At 49.5% G+C, this 20095-nt stretch overlaps 1 protein-coding gene across 2 annotated transcripts in view; it reads left to right on the top strand.

Moving 5' to 3' along the window:
* Positions 1 to 20095, top strand: part of AK5 (adenylate kinase 5) — a 242277-nt gene that overhangs the window by 182301 nt on the left and 39881 nt on the right. For both annotated transcript variants that reach the window (XM_088450068.1, XM_088450069.1), the window contains exon 9: positions 16086 to 16128. In XM_088450068.1, the coding sequence (XP_088306194.1) occupies positions 16086 to 16128 (43 nt within the window). The remainder of the gene's footprint in view (positions 1 to 16085; positions 16129 to 20095) is intronic.

Below are 20095 nucleotides of genomic sequence, written 5' to 3'. Positions count from 1 at the left end.
TTACTCCCTGTCTTCTAAAAACGATACGTGGAGGTGTTACCCGTAGCAACCGATCAGATCATAGCTATCATTTATGCAGTGCATCCTATAGAATGACAGAATCTGTTGGTTGCTATGGTCCATGCTTGCTGACATTTATATTCTCTCAGGTGGAAGCAGCTGATGGGGGCCGGACTCCTTCCGCCATTAGGCCCCGCTCCCCGGGCATAATGGCTCAAATTGTGTGTCTGTGAAATGGGGATGGGGCCAAAATGTCATGATTCTGATATAATCATGTCATCTGGGCCTTGCCCCCTCCCCTGGGAAACGTGATTCGAGGCATTATGTTCCCCACCGTGTCCACTTCACTAGGAATTGGGCAGGATGTGAGAGGACCACCAACTCTTCTGGGGGCTCGTAGGACTCGTCAAAGATCTGCGAGTCTCACAGAGGGCTCAGGAAAGTAGAAAACATCTCCACCTGTCCTCTATGGTGCTGATAGAGGAGTGTTCTACTGCGCAGACTCCATCTTAAGGCTGTATTCAATAAGATGTGTTAAGGCCGTTTCTGCGGAAAAGTATCGCCGGTGATGTCATTTCGCCAGGCGAAAACTTATCCCCGTATTCAATTCCAAAGACTTTTAGGTGCAGAAAGTCAATGCATTGGAATAGGCAAAAAAGATTCTCCTGTGAAAGCTGTCAAAAAAAAGTGCAGAATTGCAGGAACCTCCCTGCACCCTTGGGACAGCCCCCTAAAGATAAACTGTGTCAATAAAAGCAAAAAAAAAAATTACTTTGAAAAAGGGGGTGAAAAATACAAAGTTGGGGGACAAACTTAAAAACTAGCGAATAGACTCCAGGGGGGTCCCCAATTATGCACCAGGTGTTTTTAAGATTGTAGGTGGTTGCGGCAGGTGGATTTTTTAAAGTTTTTTAAAACTTCACTTTAGCAACTTTAAAATATGCTAGCCCCCATTTTCGTGTACCCCAAATTTGCTGGGACTATTTATTTTCTGCAAAAAAAACGTCTAAATGCTCTTCTTCACCACTTCTGCAAAGACGCTAATTAGCAGCTATTGACAGCATTTATGTACCTCAAATACCTTCAGCAGGGCTATTCGAGGGTATCTATAGTGATCCCCAATGTCACTGCATCTTTTGGGGGGTGTCAGGCTGATTTCTCCAAATCTGACAGCACTTTTCGTCAGTTCCGAATTCAACGGGTCCCGTTTTCGCCGATTTCTATCTGAATACGGGGATAGGCGGGGAGGAGTGCGATACTTCGCATAGAAAACCAGCAATGACGGCAAAAAGTCTGGCATTCGAAAAGTACGGGACTTTTTGCACCTAATTGAATATGGCCCTTAGTGTCCCTTCAGGGAGGCTTCATTCCCTGTACAAAGATGGCTGCCGTATGTAATACTGCCCATGCAGTAAAGTGACATGGTGGGAGACAGAGGTTTCCCCCACATAGCGCCTGTGAGACCCTGTGATATACCATCCCAAACGCTGTTCCAGTGTGCTGAGTACACCACAATCACTAAGTACAAGGGCTGTTCATAACTTGGGTCATCCGCTGGTGTGTGCAAGCTCTGCAGATTACACCACCTGCACACACGTCATTTCCAACATTTGGAAGGTTTGCAACCCCCCCCCCACTGTCATTCAGTGTTTTTGGGGATCGTCTGCAGATTTGCCCTCATACACTGTTGCTCAAATCGTGCCAAAGGGTCCCCCTTGGGGTGCCAGTTTCCTGGTGACGCAACCGTGTCATGCGTCTTAAATGGGCGTATTACTTGCAAAAATAAAAGCACTGGTGACGACAAAACTACATTGCTGGCTTGTACTAATCCATGTCTGACATTTGTACATCAGTTTGTGACTGAGGGGCTGATACAGCAGAGGACGGAAATGAAAAGCTGCGCACAGGCAGCTATGTAATTACGTACTTGCTGCTATGCAGATGCAGCAGGAGGTGTCGGACATTCCCCCCGCTGCATTTGCAACCCCAGCACTGCGACTGAGGTCGTAGCCTGGTATAACCATCGTGGCTATTGGTTGCGTTGGTGGACGGTGCCGGCTGGCTCGCGAGGCCAGGAAACTGCATCCGTGGACGCAGATCCTGGCCTTGCCACTCCCGGAAAACGGGGGCGACATTTCTGAGAATATCGGCTGACCCCGCCCCGTAAATGCCTCTGCCTGTAAATGAGGCAGAGGCACAGCAGGGGCTTACGTGCAATCATGCAGGACCCATCCTGCGCACGCGCATATTCTCAATAATCGGGAATCTGCGTTCAGCATTACACTTATGTACAGTGCTGAGTCACCCCCTGAGTCTGGGTACATATCATGGCAATAAGAAATGCTATATGGGGTAATTTATCAAATGAGACGTGCCTGGGCACCAGCTCCGAAAAGAGTGGGGGGTGGAATGTGATGTGATTTTGACAGATTAAGGTGTGATTGTATGGGTCAGGGCGAGGCTACTGTTGTCCCAATTTTTGCTGCATAAATGTTGGGACCTATGCTAATGACATGTTATTGGCAATAGCAATGAGGATTAATAGAGGAATCATGATGGAAGTGTGTAATGTGACTGTAATGGCAGAGTGGTGATTTGCGCACCCAGAGTGTTTCCCTCCCTCCTGCACTTGTACCTGTCACGCTAATGGAAATATGCGCTAATGTGCTCTAGTACACTGATCATAGGGCCTCATTCGGAAGTGCACGCTGAGCGCAGATTCCCGATTAACGGGAATCTGCGTGTTCGCAGAACCTGCACTGAGCATGTGCAGAACGTGTTCTGCGTGATCGCACACAGCCCCCTCTGCCTGATTGAAAGGTAGAGGCGTTTACGGGACGGTGCTGGGGCGGTGCTGGGGCGGGGACGGCCTGTGTCGCCCCCATTTTCCGGGAGTCGCAAGGCCAGGATCTGCCTCCATTTTCACCTACTTTTGTAGAAATTAAGTGATGATGAATAGACCCCAAAGTCCTGACCAATCATCTCCTAACTGCCATGTCACAGGCTGTGTTTGAAATGGCAGTTAGGAGCTGATTGGTTGGGATTTTATCTCCGTTCACTTCATCTCCTTCGAAGGCTTAGTACATAGACCCCAAAGTAATTAGTAAATGATCCCAAAATTATCTCACAAAACACTTATTAACAGGGGCGGGATCCACTAAACGCAAAATGCGGTAAAAAAACCCGTTTCTGGTATTTTATCGCATGTTCCGTATGCACTAATGTGTTACCACTGGGGCTCCGACGTGGAGGGTAACGCCAGCTACTGCCTATGTGCTTCTACTGCATCGGCCTGCTATGAGGGATCTGACCGGATCCCTCCCAGCATGCCAAGCGGCCGCTGCGTCACTCTGCGCATGCGCAGATGGACTCTCGGGACATAAACCTGGAAGTCCACTGTGCAGCGGAGATCGCAAAGGACAGATCTTATCGGAAGAGCTGTCCTTTGCTGTACTGATCGCATATGTTAGTGCATATGCGATCAGTACAATTGCGGTGTATGGCGGTGCATGGCGCCATATGTTAGTGCATATGTGATCAGTACAATTGCGGTGCATGGCGGTAAGTGGCGCCATATGTTAGTGCATTTGCGATCAGTACAATTGCAGTGTATGGCGGTGCATGGCGCCATATGTTAGTGCATATGCGATCAGTACAATTGCGGTGCATGACGCCATATGTTAGTGCATCTGAGATCAGTACAATTGCGGTGCATGGCGGTAAGTGGCGCCATATGTTAGTGCATATGCGATCAGTACAATTGCGGTGCATGGCGGTAAATGGCGCCATATGTTAGTGCGTATACGATCAGTACAATTGCGTCGCATGGCGGAAAGTGGCGCCATATGTTAGTGCATATGTGATCAGTACAATTGCGATACATGGCGGTAAGTGGTGCCATATGTTAGTGCATATACGATCAGTACAATTGCGGTGAATGGCGGTAAGTGGCGCCATATGTTAGTGCATCCCGCCCCAGGTCATTTCCCCATCCCCAGACCAGGGGCACTAGGCGTGTGCGGGATGTGCCATCGCACAGGGTGGAGAGGCTCTGTGGGCGGTACCATTGCTGCCCCACGCCCGTTTATACTGACTATCATGGTGCTGTGAGGGCACCCTGCATCCCGGAATGTTCCTTGGATGCCCCAAGCAGGCATCCTACAGTCTGTTCAGCCGCTGAAGCGTCCTCAGGATGCTTCCGTTAGTGCTGCACTTCCCCATCATGATGTAATGCGTTCCAGGGAGCGCACGGCCTGCTGGTTACGGTGCCTCCTTAAACACACTACTTCCACATTGTATTTGGGCTCATTGTAGCAGGAATCTATCCGGGTGTCAGACCAGCCGTGATCATATGTGGCCTTTACGTAAAGTAATACTGCATTCATTTACAGCCTAATATGATGTGTTCTGCTGGAAACGCCGGCAATAAGTGTTCAGTACATAATTGTATTTATTATTTGAATAAAAGTCAGATCGGTATGAGAGGGACAATTTGTTTTCTACAAACTCTTCTTGCTCCCCAACGTCTGCCTTGCAGCCATAGAGTCTTCTGTGAGTCACTTTCCTAAGCGCGATTTATGGGTAACCAAAAAATATGCCGAGAGACCTGTTAAAATTCTAACCTTCCAAACAGTAGGAGCGCAGAGTGGGCAAAATTTACTAAGCGGCGGTTTCTAAACTCCGGCGGTTTGGTGGCGGTTTTGCTATCCGCAGATTTGCTAAGGCCAAAACCGCCGTCAAAACACATTTTAGAATAGAATAGAACAGAGTTGTCATTTAGAAACAGCTGCAAAACCGCCACCAAACCCCCGGGGTTTAGAACTCGCCGTCAAACCGTACCAACCCCGGGGGCTGCTGGCGAGCAGCCGCTCTGAATCAGGGCGTTTTTTTTTTTTTTTTCTCCAGCCCGCTCGCAAAGCTGTGGGAGACCACCCACAGCTTATGCGAGGGGCCTGGAATTGTCCGCGATTATCGCGACCATCGGGCTTGTGACGAGACCCTGTGGTAGGGTCTCGGCTCCCGCAAGCCCGAGTGGACTTCCTGCTCTAATAGAGCAGGAAGTCCACTACTGACATCACTAGTGATGTCAGTAGGGCCGCCCACAAACGCCTTCGTTTGTGCAGCCACCCACCCTCCCCGCCTACAAAACGGGGTGAGTTGTCACTCACCATCGACAGCCGCCCTGACTTGTAGCAAGACCGGTAGCGACGGAGCTGCCGTCGCTGGACGGGTCTCGCACATGCGCACACCGAAGGTAGCGCATGCGCAGTGGGGGACCATCCACCTGCTTGCGAGCGAAGTACGCTCGCGGGCGGGTCTGAATCAGGCCCACAGTGCAGAATGTTACAAAATGAAGTGAAGTTTCAAAATAGCTCAGTCAACACAATGTGACTGCTCAAAAATATTTTGGCTTCTAGGATGATCTATTATATAAGACTGAGGGGCGATGTACGAGGTGTAAATTACATCATCATGATTGTGCTTCCGTGCAGGCCCCAGGCTTCCATTGCAGCAACAGGACAGACCGGCACCCAGAGAAGAGCACTGGAAACAGCAGGAAAGTATAATGAGGAGCTGAGAGAGTTAATATATCAGCAGAGAGGGGCTTATTCACAAAGCCACACATAATTCCGATCTGTGCCGTGCTACAAAACTGCAGCACTTCAGTGAGATCCAAAAGTATAAATTACAAACGAATTAAACTGTTACACAGAATCTAGAATAAACAGTCATCTCTGGGGCTCTTTACCTGCTGGAGAACTTACCGCGCTACCTTTATAAATGAATGATTTCTCTCGGGAAGACTCGCTGGGCGATCATAGAGGACAACGGTTCCTTTGTCAGGATGAGGAGAGGAGACGAGAGCTGTCAGCGCCTTCTGGGAGAAAGAGATGAGAGTTTCACTTAACAAAGAGTCATCAGAAGTAAGGTGACAATATAAGTATCAGGCAATCACAGCCCCCCCCTCCGCTTGTCACATAAATGTACTTTGCGCTGCGCAGTCACGAGCCAGAGTTTTCCTCATTCTTTATTTCCTAGTAATAACTTACATATTATATTATTAATCTCTCTGAAGGCCTGCCGTTCCCTAATCCAATCACCTGCTGATAGATAGATCTACATTAATTATTAATAAAGCAGAAAATGATCGAGTGCACAATTCCGTCTGCCTGGGGCCGTAAAAATACTGTATACTACATTGTATATTCAGCTACACAGTCACAGAAACGGCAATACTGTGTTAGATCCAGTGGCGTAACTAGGGAATTTGGAGCCCGGGGCAAGTAAAAAAACGGAGGGCCCCCCCCAAGTAGATGCACGCGCTGAAAAGGGGCGTGGTCACTGGAATATGGGGGCGTGGCAACATGACACACCACCATTTCTCATCACTCTGGGAACATTCCTTTCCATTTCATATGCACCTTAATGCCCCAAGTAGTAGTGCCCCTCTTGCAATTCCCACTGTAGTAGTGCCCCTTATGCAATGTCCCCAGTAGCAGTGCCCCCTGTAGTAGTGCCCCTATACAGTGCCCCCAGTAGTGCATCCTTGTACAGTGCTCCCAGGAGTGCCCCTTATACAGTGCCTCCAGTAGTGCCACTTATGCAGTGCCCCCAGTAGTGCCTCTTATACGGTAAACCCAGTAATGCCCCTTATACAGTGCCACTAGTAGTGGTCCCCCTATGCAGTGCTCCCAGTAGTGCCCCTTATACAGTGCCCCAGTAGTGGTCCCCCCTTTGCAGTGCCCCACATACAGTGCCCCAGTAGTAGTCCCCCCATGCAGTGCCCCCAGTAGTGGCCCCCCCATGCAGTGCACCCGGTGCCCCTTATACAGTGCCCCAGTAGTGGTCCCCCCTTTGGAGTGCCCCACATACAGTGCCCCAGTACTAGTCCCCCCTATGCAGTGCCCCCAGTAGTGGTCCCTCCTATGCAGTGCCCCCAGTAGTAGTCTCCCATCTGAGTTGCCCGCGGTGGGTGTGAAGAGTTGGCACCTGCTACGTTTGCATCACTTCTCACATCTGCTGTATAAACGCCTCTGCGTCCACCTCTCAGTCAGCCCACAGCTCCTTATGGAAAACATTGTATTATTTTTAGATTTTTTATTTTTTTTTAAGTTGTCTAACAGCCAAAACTGAGATCCGCAGAGGACAGCAGGGCGCCCCGGAAGATTGTCCGGACGATGTGTAACACAGCCCTTCGTTAGAGTTTATTCAGTCAGATACGTGTTCCTGCATCCTGTGAATTCATTAGTCTTTGTTAATTGCACTGTGAGATGTCAGGAAGCTCATTTGGCTGACCCTGGTATTGTCATGCTGCAATTAGCGGTTTGGGAAGTCTCGTCTCACCTTTGCGGCCAGCTCAGCGGGAAGTGACATGGCGCGGATATGTCACACATGATAATGTTCTGGTACAACAGTTCTTGTGACGCTGTTAATGGCAGCACTGAGACGTCAGCAGTGATACAATGATGGTTTCCTTGCCCGGAGCTGGAGTTATTGTCAGTAATGTCTTGGAATACGACCGTGGGCTCATCAGTCAGATGCTCGTTACCTGGGGAGTAGTATCTCCCATGTCAGGCACATTGCGGTCAGGTAATGTGACACAGGACCCTTTATGTCCTTGTTGTTTTACGGATACACCTGTGAGTAAAGTCTAAAGCTGTATACACACACAACGATTTTGTAAATGAACGATTTTAGTAAACGATTTTCGTTTATTTTTTCAAGGGAAAAATTATCGAAAATCGTTTACTAAAATCGTTCATTTACAAAATGTAATGAACGATTTTTTTGAACTACAAACGATTTTTGTAACTTTCCCTTAATGAAAATCGTTAAGTTGTTCAGTCAGAATGGACGATGAACTACAAACGTGAACACGCATGAACAATAATCGTTTAGGCTAAAAAATACGTTTTTTTTAAACGATTGAACGATAACGACGTCGTTATAGTTAAATCGTTCAAAAAATCGTTGTGTGTGTGCGCACCTTAAAAGGTTTCCCCATGTGTCAGACAAGATTCTGGACCTCATTCAGAGTCTCTCACAAGCGCTGTGCGCTCGCAAGCGGCCCGATGGTTTGCGAACGTGCAAGACGTGCATGCGCAAAGTGCATGCGCAAACTACTCTGTGCGATCGCAGCCCGCTCGGTCGCCCAGCAAAGACAGCCCAGGGTAATGAGTGACAGGAGAGGGCGTTTGTGGGTGGTAACAGGGGCAGGACACTAATAACGGGGGAGTGGAGGTGCGAACGCAGGCGTGCCTGAGTGTTTCAACGCTGTTTTTAAGGCGTGCATAATTAATAGGCAGCGTCATAGTACACGTCACATGCTTGTTTTTTACACTGAAGTCCTCGCAGTGTTTGCGGCAGGGTAAGGCAACCACAAGCGCTGCGATCACAACCGATGGTGCTTGATGTACCAATGTTTTAATATACTTCCTGGAGATGACATGTGCAAGTGGGCGTCTCATCATTGGCTAATGGGTGCCAGCATACACAGAGCGATCGCTCGCACGGCCAAAGTGGGTGTCAGTGGCGTAACTAGGGTATTTGGAGCCCAGGGCAAATTTGAAAATGAAGCCCCCCCCTACCACTATGTGCGTGCGCCGGAGGCGCGCTTGGTGAAAAATGGGTGTGGTCACAAGGGGCGTGGCCACTGGAAAATGGGGCGTGTCAACATGACACACACCCCTTTCTTGTCACTGGGAACATTTTTCCATTTGTACCTTAATGCAGTGCCCCTTATACAGTCCCCCCTATGCAGTGCCCCTAGTAGTGGTACCCCTAGTATACAATGCCCCCAGTAGTGCCCCTTATACAGTACCCCCAGTAGTGATCCCCCATATGCAGCCCCCCAGTAGTGCCCCTTATACAGTGCCCTCAGTAGTTGTCCCCCCTATGCAGTGCCCCCCAGTAGTGGCCCCCCTTATGCAGCCCCCGATTAGTGCCCATTATACAGGCCCCCAGTAGTGATCCCCCATATGCAGTGCCCCTTACACAGTTCCCCCCGTAGTAGTCCCCCTTATGCAGCCCGCCATTAGTTCCCCTTATACAGTGCCCCCAGTAGTGATCCCCCATATGCAGCCCCCCAGTAGTGCCCCTTATACAGTGCCCCCAGTAGTTGTCCCCCCTATGCAGTGCCCCCCGTAGTGGATCTCCCTTTTCAGTGCCCCCTGTAGTGGTGCCCCCTGTGCAGTGCCCCCAGTAGTAAGCCCCTTATATAGTGCCCCAGTAGGAGTCCCCCTTGATGCAATGCCCCCAATAGTAGTAGTCCCCCCCAGTAGTAGTCCCCAGTAGTGGTCCCCCCCAATGCAGTCCCCCTACACAGTGCCCTTTATAGTGGCCCCAGTAGGAGTCCCCCTTAATGCAGTGCCCCCTGTAGTAGACCCCAGTAGTGGTCCCCCCCAATGTAGTGCCCCCAGTAGTATCCCCCCCAGTAGTAGCCCCCAGTAGTGGTCCCAGGCCCCACCTTGAAGCAGTGCCCCCAGTAGTAGTCCCCTCCTTAGTAATAGTCCGTCCCCCCTGTAGTAGACCCCAGTAGTAGTCCCCTCCCCGAAGCAGTGCCCCCAGTTGTATCCCCCTCAGTAGTAGCCCCCAGTAATGGAACCCCCCCTGAAGCAGTGCCCCCAGTAGTAGTCCCCTCCTTAGCCCCCCCCCCCCCGATAAATACACACTGAAAAGAAACAAAAAATAAAGTAAAAATTCTCACCTGAATCCACACTCCCGCCGCCGTCCGCACATCAGTCCTCCCGGGCTGGCGTCATGACGTTTCTCCCATTACCCACTGCAGGAGCCGGAAAGGAGCCGGCTCTTGCAGTGGGCGCTGCGGCTGCAGCAGTCAATGAGAGTCTATCTGACTCTCATTGGCTGCTGGTTAACACACACATCGCCGCCAGCGCTGGCGGTGACGTGTGTGTGCAGCAGCAGCAGTAGCCAATGAGAGTCTGTCTGACCTCATTGGCTGCTGATTCACACACACATCGCTGCCGCTCGGCGGTGATGTGTGTGCAGCAGCAGCAGCCAATGAAAGTCGTCTGACTCCCATTGGCTGCTGGTTAACACACTTCGCCGCCAGCGCTGGCGGCGATGTGTGTGTCAGCACAGCCGGAGCCCGCCCGCCTGCCACCCTCCTCCTGGCGCTATTGGGAAAGCGCTCAGGGGGAGGGACGGGCTCAGTTGTGCAGCACAGGACCGGCGCCGGAAGCCTAGCGCCGGTCCTGTGTAAATGTGTAGCGCTGACCGCACTCACTGCAGTCGGCGCTACACTGGATAACTAGGGCGGGCCGGTACCGTGGCCGGCGGCACACACACACACACACACCCCTGCGTCGCCGGTCCCACGGTGCCCAGGGCACCTGCCCCGCTCGCCCTGCCCTAGTTACGCCACTGGTGGGGCCGCTTGCGAGAGACTCTGAATGAGGTCCTCTGTCTCTGCTTCCCCATAGGGAAAGAATTGTAAATCAGGACCCCACCCCCCTCCTTCCTTCCTGAATATGGGGGAATGCAGTGGTAAGGGCCCATGCTTTAGGGGTGTGACCAGACTCCAGAGGCTTGGTCAACCATTAAGAAGTGCATGGTCTGGGCCCCTTTATAAATATATATAGTAAATAATGTACCAGACTGATAACTACAATGCATTGTAGTGAATACACCATAAATCTGGGAGGTATAATGTAACATATGCACAGTCTAGAACAGACCCCTAGAGGAGAGAGTGGCCCTCAGACAGTGGGGCCCACCGGGTATTTCCCCTGTTCCCCTGTGGGCCAGCCCGACCCTGTACCCACCTCAATACCTGCTTGAAATAATTTCCTCCTGCAAATCAAAACCTTATGCACCTGATCTGGATCCGCAAGGAATGCCCACAATCTTTCCAAATCCGCGTACTTACCCCTGATTTTCCCCCTAATAGAACTGTAAGGTCTGAACACAGCTACAGATTTGTATGGTTATAGTGAGCCTAGTGGTAAAAAAATCCAAAAAGTTAGAGAGGACAGAGGGTTGACAGGAGTTAGAGGGAGCAGGCTGGAGCGAGTTGAAACATTTACATGTTACGTTTTAGACAAGTTAAGTTTAATCATTCATGATCTGAAGGACCCCATTAGTTTATAGTTCAACCATGAGAAGAAGAAAAAAACTCATGTAAACCATAGCGTCCATATTGTTTCTGAAATAAGAAAATGATGGAAATCCACTTTGGATCTATATTACAGAATAGCACAAGACATTCAGATGGGACTCAGGGCCTGATTCAGAGCCGCTCGTAAGCGGCCGCTCGTTCGCTCCGAGCGATGTTCGCACATCTGCGCATGCGTATGGGTTGTAATGCGCATGCCCCAACCAGTCATTGCGGTCGGAAATCGTGTGTTCGCAAAGTAGCGAGGGGCTGCTAATTTGAGTGACAGGATGAGGCGTTTGTGGGTGGTAACAGGGGAAGGTGCTTGAAAACGGGGAGTGGAGATCCGAACGCAGGTGTGCCAAACGGTCAAAACGGCGTTTTAAGAGTGTGCATAATTAACAAAGCAGCGTCATCGGCCACGTCACTTGGTTGTCTCTTAGCCTGAACTGTTTGCATGATTGCGGTAGGAAAATCCAACCACAAGCACTGCGACCAGTTCAGACGCCTTTCGATGTACTCGATTAATCTAATAAATAGCGGAGATGACGTAAGATGCGAGCGGCCAGGGGGCGTTTTTACAAAATAGCGAGCGCATATTTCGTTCGCTCGCTCAGACATAGAGGCGTCAACAGACCGCAACGAGCGAGCGCTCAATTTAAATATCCGGCCCCTTTTTTAGAACGAGCGAGCGCAAATAGCGTCCCTGTGGGCCTGATTCAGAGCCGGACGCTCTGACCAGAGCGCTCGCTCTGAATCAGGGCCTTCCTACCAAAAAATGGAGCGGCCTCCAGGCCGCTCGCATAGCTGTGGGTGACCACCCACAGCTATAGCGAGCGGCCAAAAAGATGGTCGCGATGGTCAAGACCATCGGGCTTGCAACAAGACCCTGCAGTAGGGTCTCGCTGACGCAAGCCCTGGAGTGCTTTTGTCTCTATCAGAGCCAAAAGCACTCCCACTGACATCACTAGTGATGTCAGTGGGGCCGGACCCAGATGGTAGGCGCTCCCATGGGAATGCCTCCGTCTGGGCAGCAACGCCCCCGGTACGCCCACCAAAGGGGGCATGCTGTCAGTCACCATCGACAGCACGCCCCATTTGGTGTGAGACCCATAGTGACAGCTTGGCTGTCGCTATGCGGGTCTCGCGCATGCGCACGACGGAGCTCCCTCCGCTGTGCGCATTAGGGAACCATCGACACGCTTGCGAGCGCTCAGTGCTCGCGAGCGGGTCTGAATTAGGCCCACTGCACAGTACGCTGTCACTATAGCATTTATCACCGTAGAGAATACATCACTGTACTGGTGAACACTGGTGCTATGCGGAGAGAGCTAATGCACTATTGTCAGGTGCTAATCTGCGGTGACTACATAATGATACACAGAATAAAGTATTTATCATCTAATCACTGAATTCTCAGACTCTGCTACAGGAACGGTCCGGAAAGAGATTTTGTTAATGGGATCTATTTATAGACTAATTTGCATAGATAATTATTATTAGTAAGAGCCTGAATGTACACCCAGGTGTTCCATCTTTTATTTATTCCGGAAGCTGACGCAGAGATCATTGGGCCTAATTCAGACCCGGACGCTAAGCCACAAACGCACGCTATGGCCGATAGTCGCCCGTCTGCACATGCATATGCGCCGCAGTGCGCGTGCGCAAGCCAGTCACTACGATCGGGAATCTTGCGCTCGTAGTACACAGACTGAGTGCTATTTTGAGTGACAGATAGTGCCGTTTGAGGGTGGTGTCAGGGGATGGTCTATGAAAACGGGGGAGTGGATGTGTGAACGCAGGCGTGCCTGTGTGTTCTAACGGCGTTTCATGGGCATGCATAATTAGCATAGAGGCGTCACCTGGTTGTATTTTAGCCTGCGGTGATCGCAGTGCTTGCGGTGGAGTAGGGTCTACCTCAAGGGCTACGAGCAGCTCCGATGGCTCTCGATGTTACACTTCCTGGAGATGACGGGTGCTGCGAAGGAAAAGGGGGCGTCTTTAGACCGGCGTGCGTTCGCTCTGCCGTCACTCTCTAAGACATAGAGGGTGTCCTTAAGCCTTGCGATCGCGGAATTTGCATATCCTGCCCCTGATGGCAGCGAAAGTGCGCTGCTTTGCGTCCGGGTCCAAATCGCCACCATTGTCCTCTATGGAGGAAATTCAGTGCAGTGCACACAGCCGTCACTGAGGGAACAGAGATGGAGGAAAGCAGGACAGGCTCAATGTCCCTGTTCAGTCATCTTCTTGGCTAATCAGCCTTATGAGGTGCCCTGGCTCCCCACCGTCTCTAGATGAGCTTTCAGCCTTCAAACTACTTAAGGCAGAAGCCAGCTTGCAGCGCCGTAACAGGGTACAATTGCGCACTGTGCCGGCCCAGCCCCCTGAGTGGCCAACTTTGCGCATGACCTCAATATGTGACACAGAGGGCTGTGACCGGCAGCTCTGGTAAATCCTCAAGACGCCCGATCAGCTACATATACTGTGCAGAGTTCCCATCTGGGTGCCAATCAGCTACATATACTGTGCAGAGTTACCATCTGGGTGCCAATCAGCTACATATACTGTGCAGGGTTTCCATCTGGGTGCCAATCAGCTACATATACTGTGCAGGGTTCCCATCTGGGTGCCAATCAGCTACATATACTGTGCAGGGTTCCCATCTGGGTGCCAATCAGCTACATATACTGTGCAGAGTTCCCATCTGGGTGCCAATCAGCTACATATACTGTGCAGAGTTCCCATCTGGGTGCCAATCAGCTACATATACTGTGCAGAGTTCCCATCTGGGTGCCAATCAGCTACATATACTGTGCAGAGTTCCCATCTGGGTGCCAATCAGCTACATATACTGTGCAGGGTTCCCATCTGGGTGCCAATCAGCTACATATACTGTGCAGGGTTCCCATCTGGGTGCCAATCAGCTACATATACTGTGCAGGGTTCCCATCTGGGTGCCAATCAGCTACATATACTGTGCAGAGTTCCCATCTGGGTGCCAATCAGCTACATATACTGTGCAGGGTTCCCATCTGGGTGCCAATCAGCTACATATACTGTGCAGGGTTCCCATCTGGGTGCCAATCAGCTACATATACTGTGCAGGGTTCCCATCTGGGTGCCAATCAGCTACATATACTGTGCAGAGTTCCCATCTGGGTGCCAATCAGCTACATATACTGTGCAGGGTTCCCATCTGGGTGCCAATCAGCTACATATACTGTGCAGGGTTCCCATCTGGGTGCCAATCAGCTACATATACTGTGCAGAGTTCCCATCTGGGTGCCAATCAGCTACATATACTGTGCAGGGTTCCCATCTGGGTGCCAATCAGCTACATATACTGTGCAGGGTTCCCATCTGGGTGCCAATCAGCTACATATACTGTGCAGAGTTCCCATCTGGGTGCCAATCAGCTACATATACTGTGCAGGGTTCCCATCTGGGTGCCAATCAGCTACATATACTGTGCAGGGTTCCCATCTGGGTGCCAATCAGCTACATATACTGTGCAGAGTTCCCATCTGGGTGCCAATCAGCTACATATACTGTGCAGAGTTCCCATCTGGGTGCCAATCAGCTACATATACTGTGCAGGGTTCCCATCTGGGTGCCAATCAGCTACATATACTGTGCATGGTTCCCATCTGGGTGCCAATCAGCTACATATACTGTGCCGGGTTCCCATCTGGGTCCCAATCAGCTACATATACTGTGCAGAGTTCCCATCTGGGTGCCAATCAGCTACATATACTGTGCAGGGTTCCCATCTGGGTGCCAATCAGCTACATATACTGTGCCGTGTTCCCATCTGGGTCCCAATCAGCTACATATACTGTGCAGAGTTCCCATCTGGGTGCCAATCAGCTACATATACTGTGCAGGGTTCCCATCTGGGTGCCAATCAGCTACATATACTGTGCAGGGTTCACATCTGGGTGCCAATCAGCTACATATACTGTGCAGGGTTGCCATCTTGGTGCCAATCAGCTACATATACTGTGCAGGGTTCCCATCTGGGTGCCAATCAGCTACATATACTGTGCAGGGTTCCCATCTGGCCGGTCAGGATGCAAGTGGCCGCCCAGTTTCTGAGCGACCGCTTGCATCCTCCGACCGCCTCTGAATGAGGCCCTGAATCCTTGTAATGAACAAAAAGTTCCTTCGGACAGGTGGTACATATGATTCAGATGACTGAACAATAGTGGTTCCGTATTCTTCTTTCTGGGACCTTCACAGAAATTTTTTCACCAAGTGACATGAAGAAGTGAGGAATCCATCAAGGGAACCATTTTTCCTCTCGGTTTCACTGGAATACACCACACCAAGAAATCACCTAGACAAAGAAGGGCCCATAGGCCAACATTCGTACAAGATTTTTATTTTACCATAAAATGGTTAAAAATATGAACAACCGGCTTACATTAAAATAATTCTCTTTAAGGTGAAAGCTCGCCACTAAGGACTGTAAGCAATTTCACTTGAAATGTGACCCTACGCGTTTCATCCGTACAAGGACTTCATCAGGGGTACAACACAATTAGTTGAACAATTCGTTATAAATCCAGATCACAATGGAAAAAAATAGTTTTTTCAGCAGCAACCTTTGCTTTTGATGGGGTTCACTGAAGCATAGTTTATAGTGCCATACATATGTCAACTGTGACGACATTTCACGTGTCATCATTTTTGCAGGTGTCAACATTTTAACCATAAGGGCATTTAACATTATGGTGTCGACCTTCACCCACCGTGATTGTTGACATGCTGACCAAAGGAGATTGCCAATATACAACATATACGCAAAATGTTTTCTGTATGTATCCATCCATTGATAATTTGATTTGCAGAACCGTGACGTAAAGTTTGAGCAAACGTTTATAATTTGTGACTCATTATAACAGTTTATATCCCTATGTAAAATAGTCCATATATATATTAATATTTATTTTTTTTAATTCATGCTTTTCAGAACGAGGAAATTGCACATATTTTTGGAGATGATTATCTAAGAGGTAAGTTCTCAGTAGCAAAAACGAAAAAATCATGTCTTTATTTAGAAGATTTCAAGGTGGTTACAAATGTCTTACTCTGCATTAAACATAGGGCCCGGTTCAGACCCGCTCACTAGGCTTCGTTCACACGCAGCCAGACGATTTTTTGCAATCTGGGCATGGTTACGTATCGCAGTGCGCGTACGCAAACCAGTGCGAGTGATCGGGAAGTGTACGCTCGCTGCACATAGACTGCCCGACTGACTGAGGGACAGGAGAAGCCGTTGTGGGTGGTGACAGGGGCCGGCCACTAGAAACAGCGGAGTGGAGGTGCGAACGCAGGTGTGCTTGAATGTTTTAACACCATTTCAGAGGCGTGCATAATTAACAGGCAGCATCATAGGACACGTCACTTGGTTGTACTTCACACTGAAGCGTTCACAGTGCTTGCGGTAGGGTATGGTCAGCCACAAGCGTTGCGTTCGTTTCTGATGGTACTCGACGTACCGATGGTTGCATGCTCTTCCAGGAGATGACGTGCGCAAGTGGGCGTCTTAAGACAGGCTGGTGGGTGTCTGCATACACAATGCGATCGCATGCTAAGACATAGTGGTCGTGCTAATGCCTTGCCGTGTGATCGCTCGCCTTGCCGAAATCTGCATACGCATCTAGCGTGCGAACGCATCTAGCGAGCGGGTGTGAATTGGGCCCATAGTTGATATAACCGAGCTGTGCATTACAGTGATTGTATCTGAGTGTTCTCACTCACTTTAGTTTCTATGAGATTCTCTATGAATTTTCTTACGCAATGTTCATAAATTATCATAAGAGCAGAACAAACCTAGTGCGGCCTAAAGAGATTGTTTTTGGTAAATTGCATAAAAGGAATAATTATTTTACCAGCTGTAACAAATAGTGTATCATCCCAGTACACAATATAAAGGTTATCACAGTGGGGACAGGCCTCAAAAATAAATAAGAATCTACTCTAATAATCAAATAACAAATTTCACTGCATATCAACATAGAAGAAGAGAATGGGATGTATGTGCAGTAATGCCGCTGGTCTAAATACCGGACCCGAAATACCGACAGCGTCGGGATTCCGGCACCAGTATCCCGACCGCCTAGGTTTAGGGTGCGGGGAGGGGGAGGTTAGGTTTAGGGTGCGGGGAGGGAGTGTTAGGTTTAGGGTGCGGGGAGGGGGAGGTTAGGTTTAGGCACTAGGGGGCAGGATAATGCATTGTGTCATCGGTCCCAAGTTGTCCAGAACTGGTTCGGGGAGCATTCTGGAGAGTTCTGATGAGTGGTGCGGCCACCACGTTAGCCCGACATGAACCCAGTCAGGCATTTATGGGAGAGGTCCACTCTCACCCAAGACATTCCCATCCTCACCCAGGATCCTGCACCTACAAATGTCAGGGAGCTGTGGGAAGCCATCCAGACGGCATGGGCCAACATCTCTCCAGAGGTCCTCCGTCCACTTTTAGAATCGATGCCACATTGAGTTGCTGCACTTCGCCGGGCTAGAGAGGGTCCTACATGATACTAGGCATCAATCCCATGACTTTAGGCACTTTAGGCTATATATACTCTTCCCTTACTATAATAGAGTATAGTCCAACAACCAGTGAGTAAGGATTAATCATTTTCTGGGCAAATATAATTATTCTACAGTTTAGGTTTAGCCTGTAATATGTGGTGATTTCTGTATATGTACTTTGTCTAATTAGTGTTACACAGTTTGATACATCGCTTTCTCTAAAAGCTTCTTAATTAGAACGTTTACCTCCTTATATCTGGCTGACTCCATTCATTTCTAAGTTTATGATTTGCATAAAATCTTATCGTTCCATCATTTTTGTCGCCGTTTCAAGCCCTATACACACTGGCATTGTAAAAATGCACGTAAACTTCATTACATTTATGTCTGTGTACCTTTTCCATATGCAATGAGAGATGGAGGTTTTTAACTACAGATACGCGTCACATGCACTGAGATGGGAGAAGGAGAAATGGGGGGAATTCAATTCAGCGCGATATTCAATATCCGCAGGAGGGAGCTCCCGCAGCTAATCAATACATTGCGCTGTTTGGGCGCGCTAAGGATTTCTTCTCGCACCCCCCAGGGGATGCGAGGAGAAATCCGACTTGTTATGTTCTGGGTTGTTTGTGGACCCGGGGTGGTAGCAGGAGCGATCACAGAAGCAGATTTGAAAATAAAACTAGGATCTTTAATAAGTGCTTGAGTAGACATATAATGTGGCAGTAAATAAAAGTCCAGGAATATATAAATGTGCACAAGAGTTCTGTGGTGGGAGCAAAAGGGTTAATGTCCAAGTAGAAACAATTAGAGCTGTCCAGGTTTGCAGGTAGTGAAACTGAAAATAATCAAGCCAGGTTTGCAGGTAGTGAACTGAAGCGCAGGATGTCAGCAGGCTCAGGCACTCAGGTATGGGCAAGGGTGATGGAGGAAGCGGGGTAGTCCAGTGGGAGCTAGGAGCTGACAGGCAGACTGGCAGACAGCGAATTCACATGAACAGGAAAGCACAGAGAACTCCCTCTCAGCTAGGCTGAGATACACGTTGCACTGGCAAAGAAGGAAGGCACTGACCCTTCCTAAATACCCCATGCCGTGATGTTACTGGCCGGAGGGAACATGTGACTCACCAGGATTGGCCAGCCGCATCACATGGCCAGAAGGCAAGATGGCGGCGCCCATGCCAAACGGAACGGAGACGCCGCCAGGCCTCACCAGCGCAGAGTGACAACAGGGCCGCACAACAACGCGCGCAGCCAAAGCCCCCCGCCAGACACCAGCTCCGCCACCAGACAGCCCGCGCCACAACGACCTCACAGGTAACACCCGCCTAGCGCCATGCTGAAATATCCGGGCCATGACACGACTAAAGTTCCGGGCACGCAGCTATTTTTCTGCTTAGCACAGCGCTAACAGCTACACGCCCGGCACTTTGGTCAGAGAATGCCAGGTTAATGCGCCTTAACACCCTTGTTGAGGCATGATAACCGGCATTCTCCGACCGCACAGCGCGGTGAATCGAATTGCTTCGGAAACTCCTTCCCGCGGCTATTCAACATCGCGTTGAATTGAATTCCCCCCAATGTACTACGGAGCAACACAAGCTACAGGCGCACAACAATGCAAATATCTCATTTGGTACAAAGATTTATATAGACCTTATATATAATGTCAATTAAATAAATCTCACCCAATCACCAATGATGGACATCTGACGGGTAACATAAGAATGTGGCACCATAGGTTCTTCCGTATCCAGATGGGAAAAGAAACTGTAGATCCTGGAAGCCGCATGTTAGCCTATTGGCGACTGTGGGTGGTTCTGAGCCCACCTGGTGCCAGCTACTATTCTATGTAGTACTGTTCATGGGGGGGGTGCCACACAGGTATAACGGCCCTATCGTCCTTAGCATGCCGCCAGTATTGTGCTAATAACATGGAGGGGGTGCCACACACGTATAACGGCCCCATAGTCCTTACTAGTGATACACTCACCCATACACCCAGGAGGGGATCCCCAAATCATGACACGCTGATGAGAACCCCCGTCTTACACGTGACATTTACTGTGGCTGATTTATTATTATTTATTAACAGTTTCTTATATAGCGCAGCAAATTCCGTCCCGCTTTACAATTTGAATCAACATTAACATTATACTGGGGTGTAAAAGACATACATACATACATAAAAGACATACATAAGGGTAAAAGGGCCCTGCTCGCAAGCTTACAATCTATAGGGAAATAGGTGTTGATACACAAGGATAGGTGCTACATATTGCAAATTGGTCCAGCCCGATTGCGGAGGTTCTTGGTGGGTTGTATAATCCAATCACACAGGAAAGTTGGCCTAGGGTTAGGAGGATGTTCAATTGAAGACAGAGAAGATGTGATAGGTGTTTACTATAAGAAGAGAGTTAGATAGGGAGCTATAAAAGGTTAGGTG

This window comes from Taudactylus pleione, unplaced genomic scaffold (genome assembly GCF_031769625.1).
Source record: "Taudactylus pleione unplaced genomic scaffold, aTauple2 ptg000506l, whole genome shotgun sequence".
Classification (NCBI taxonomy): Eukaryota; Metazoa; Chordata; class Amphibia; order Anura; family Myobatrachidae; genus Taudactylus; species Taudactylus pleione.
This window is presented reverse-complemented; position numbering and strand designations above follow the sequence as displayed.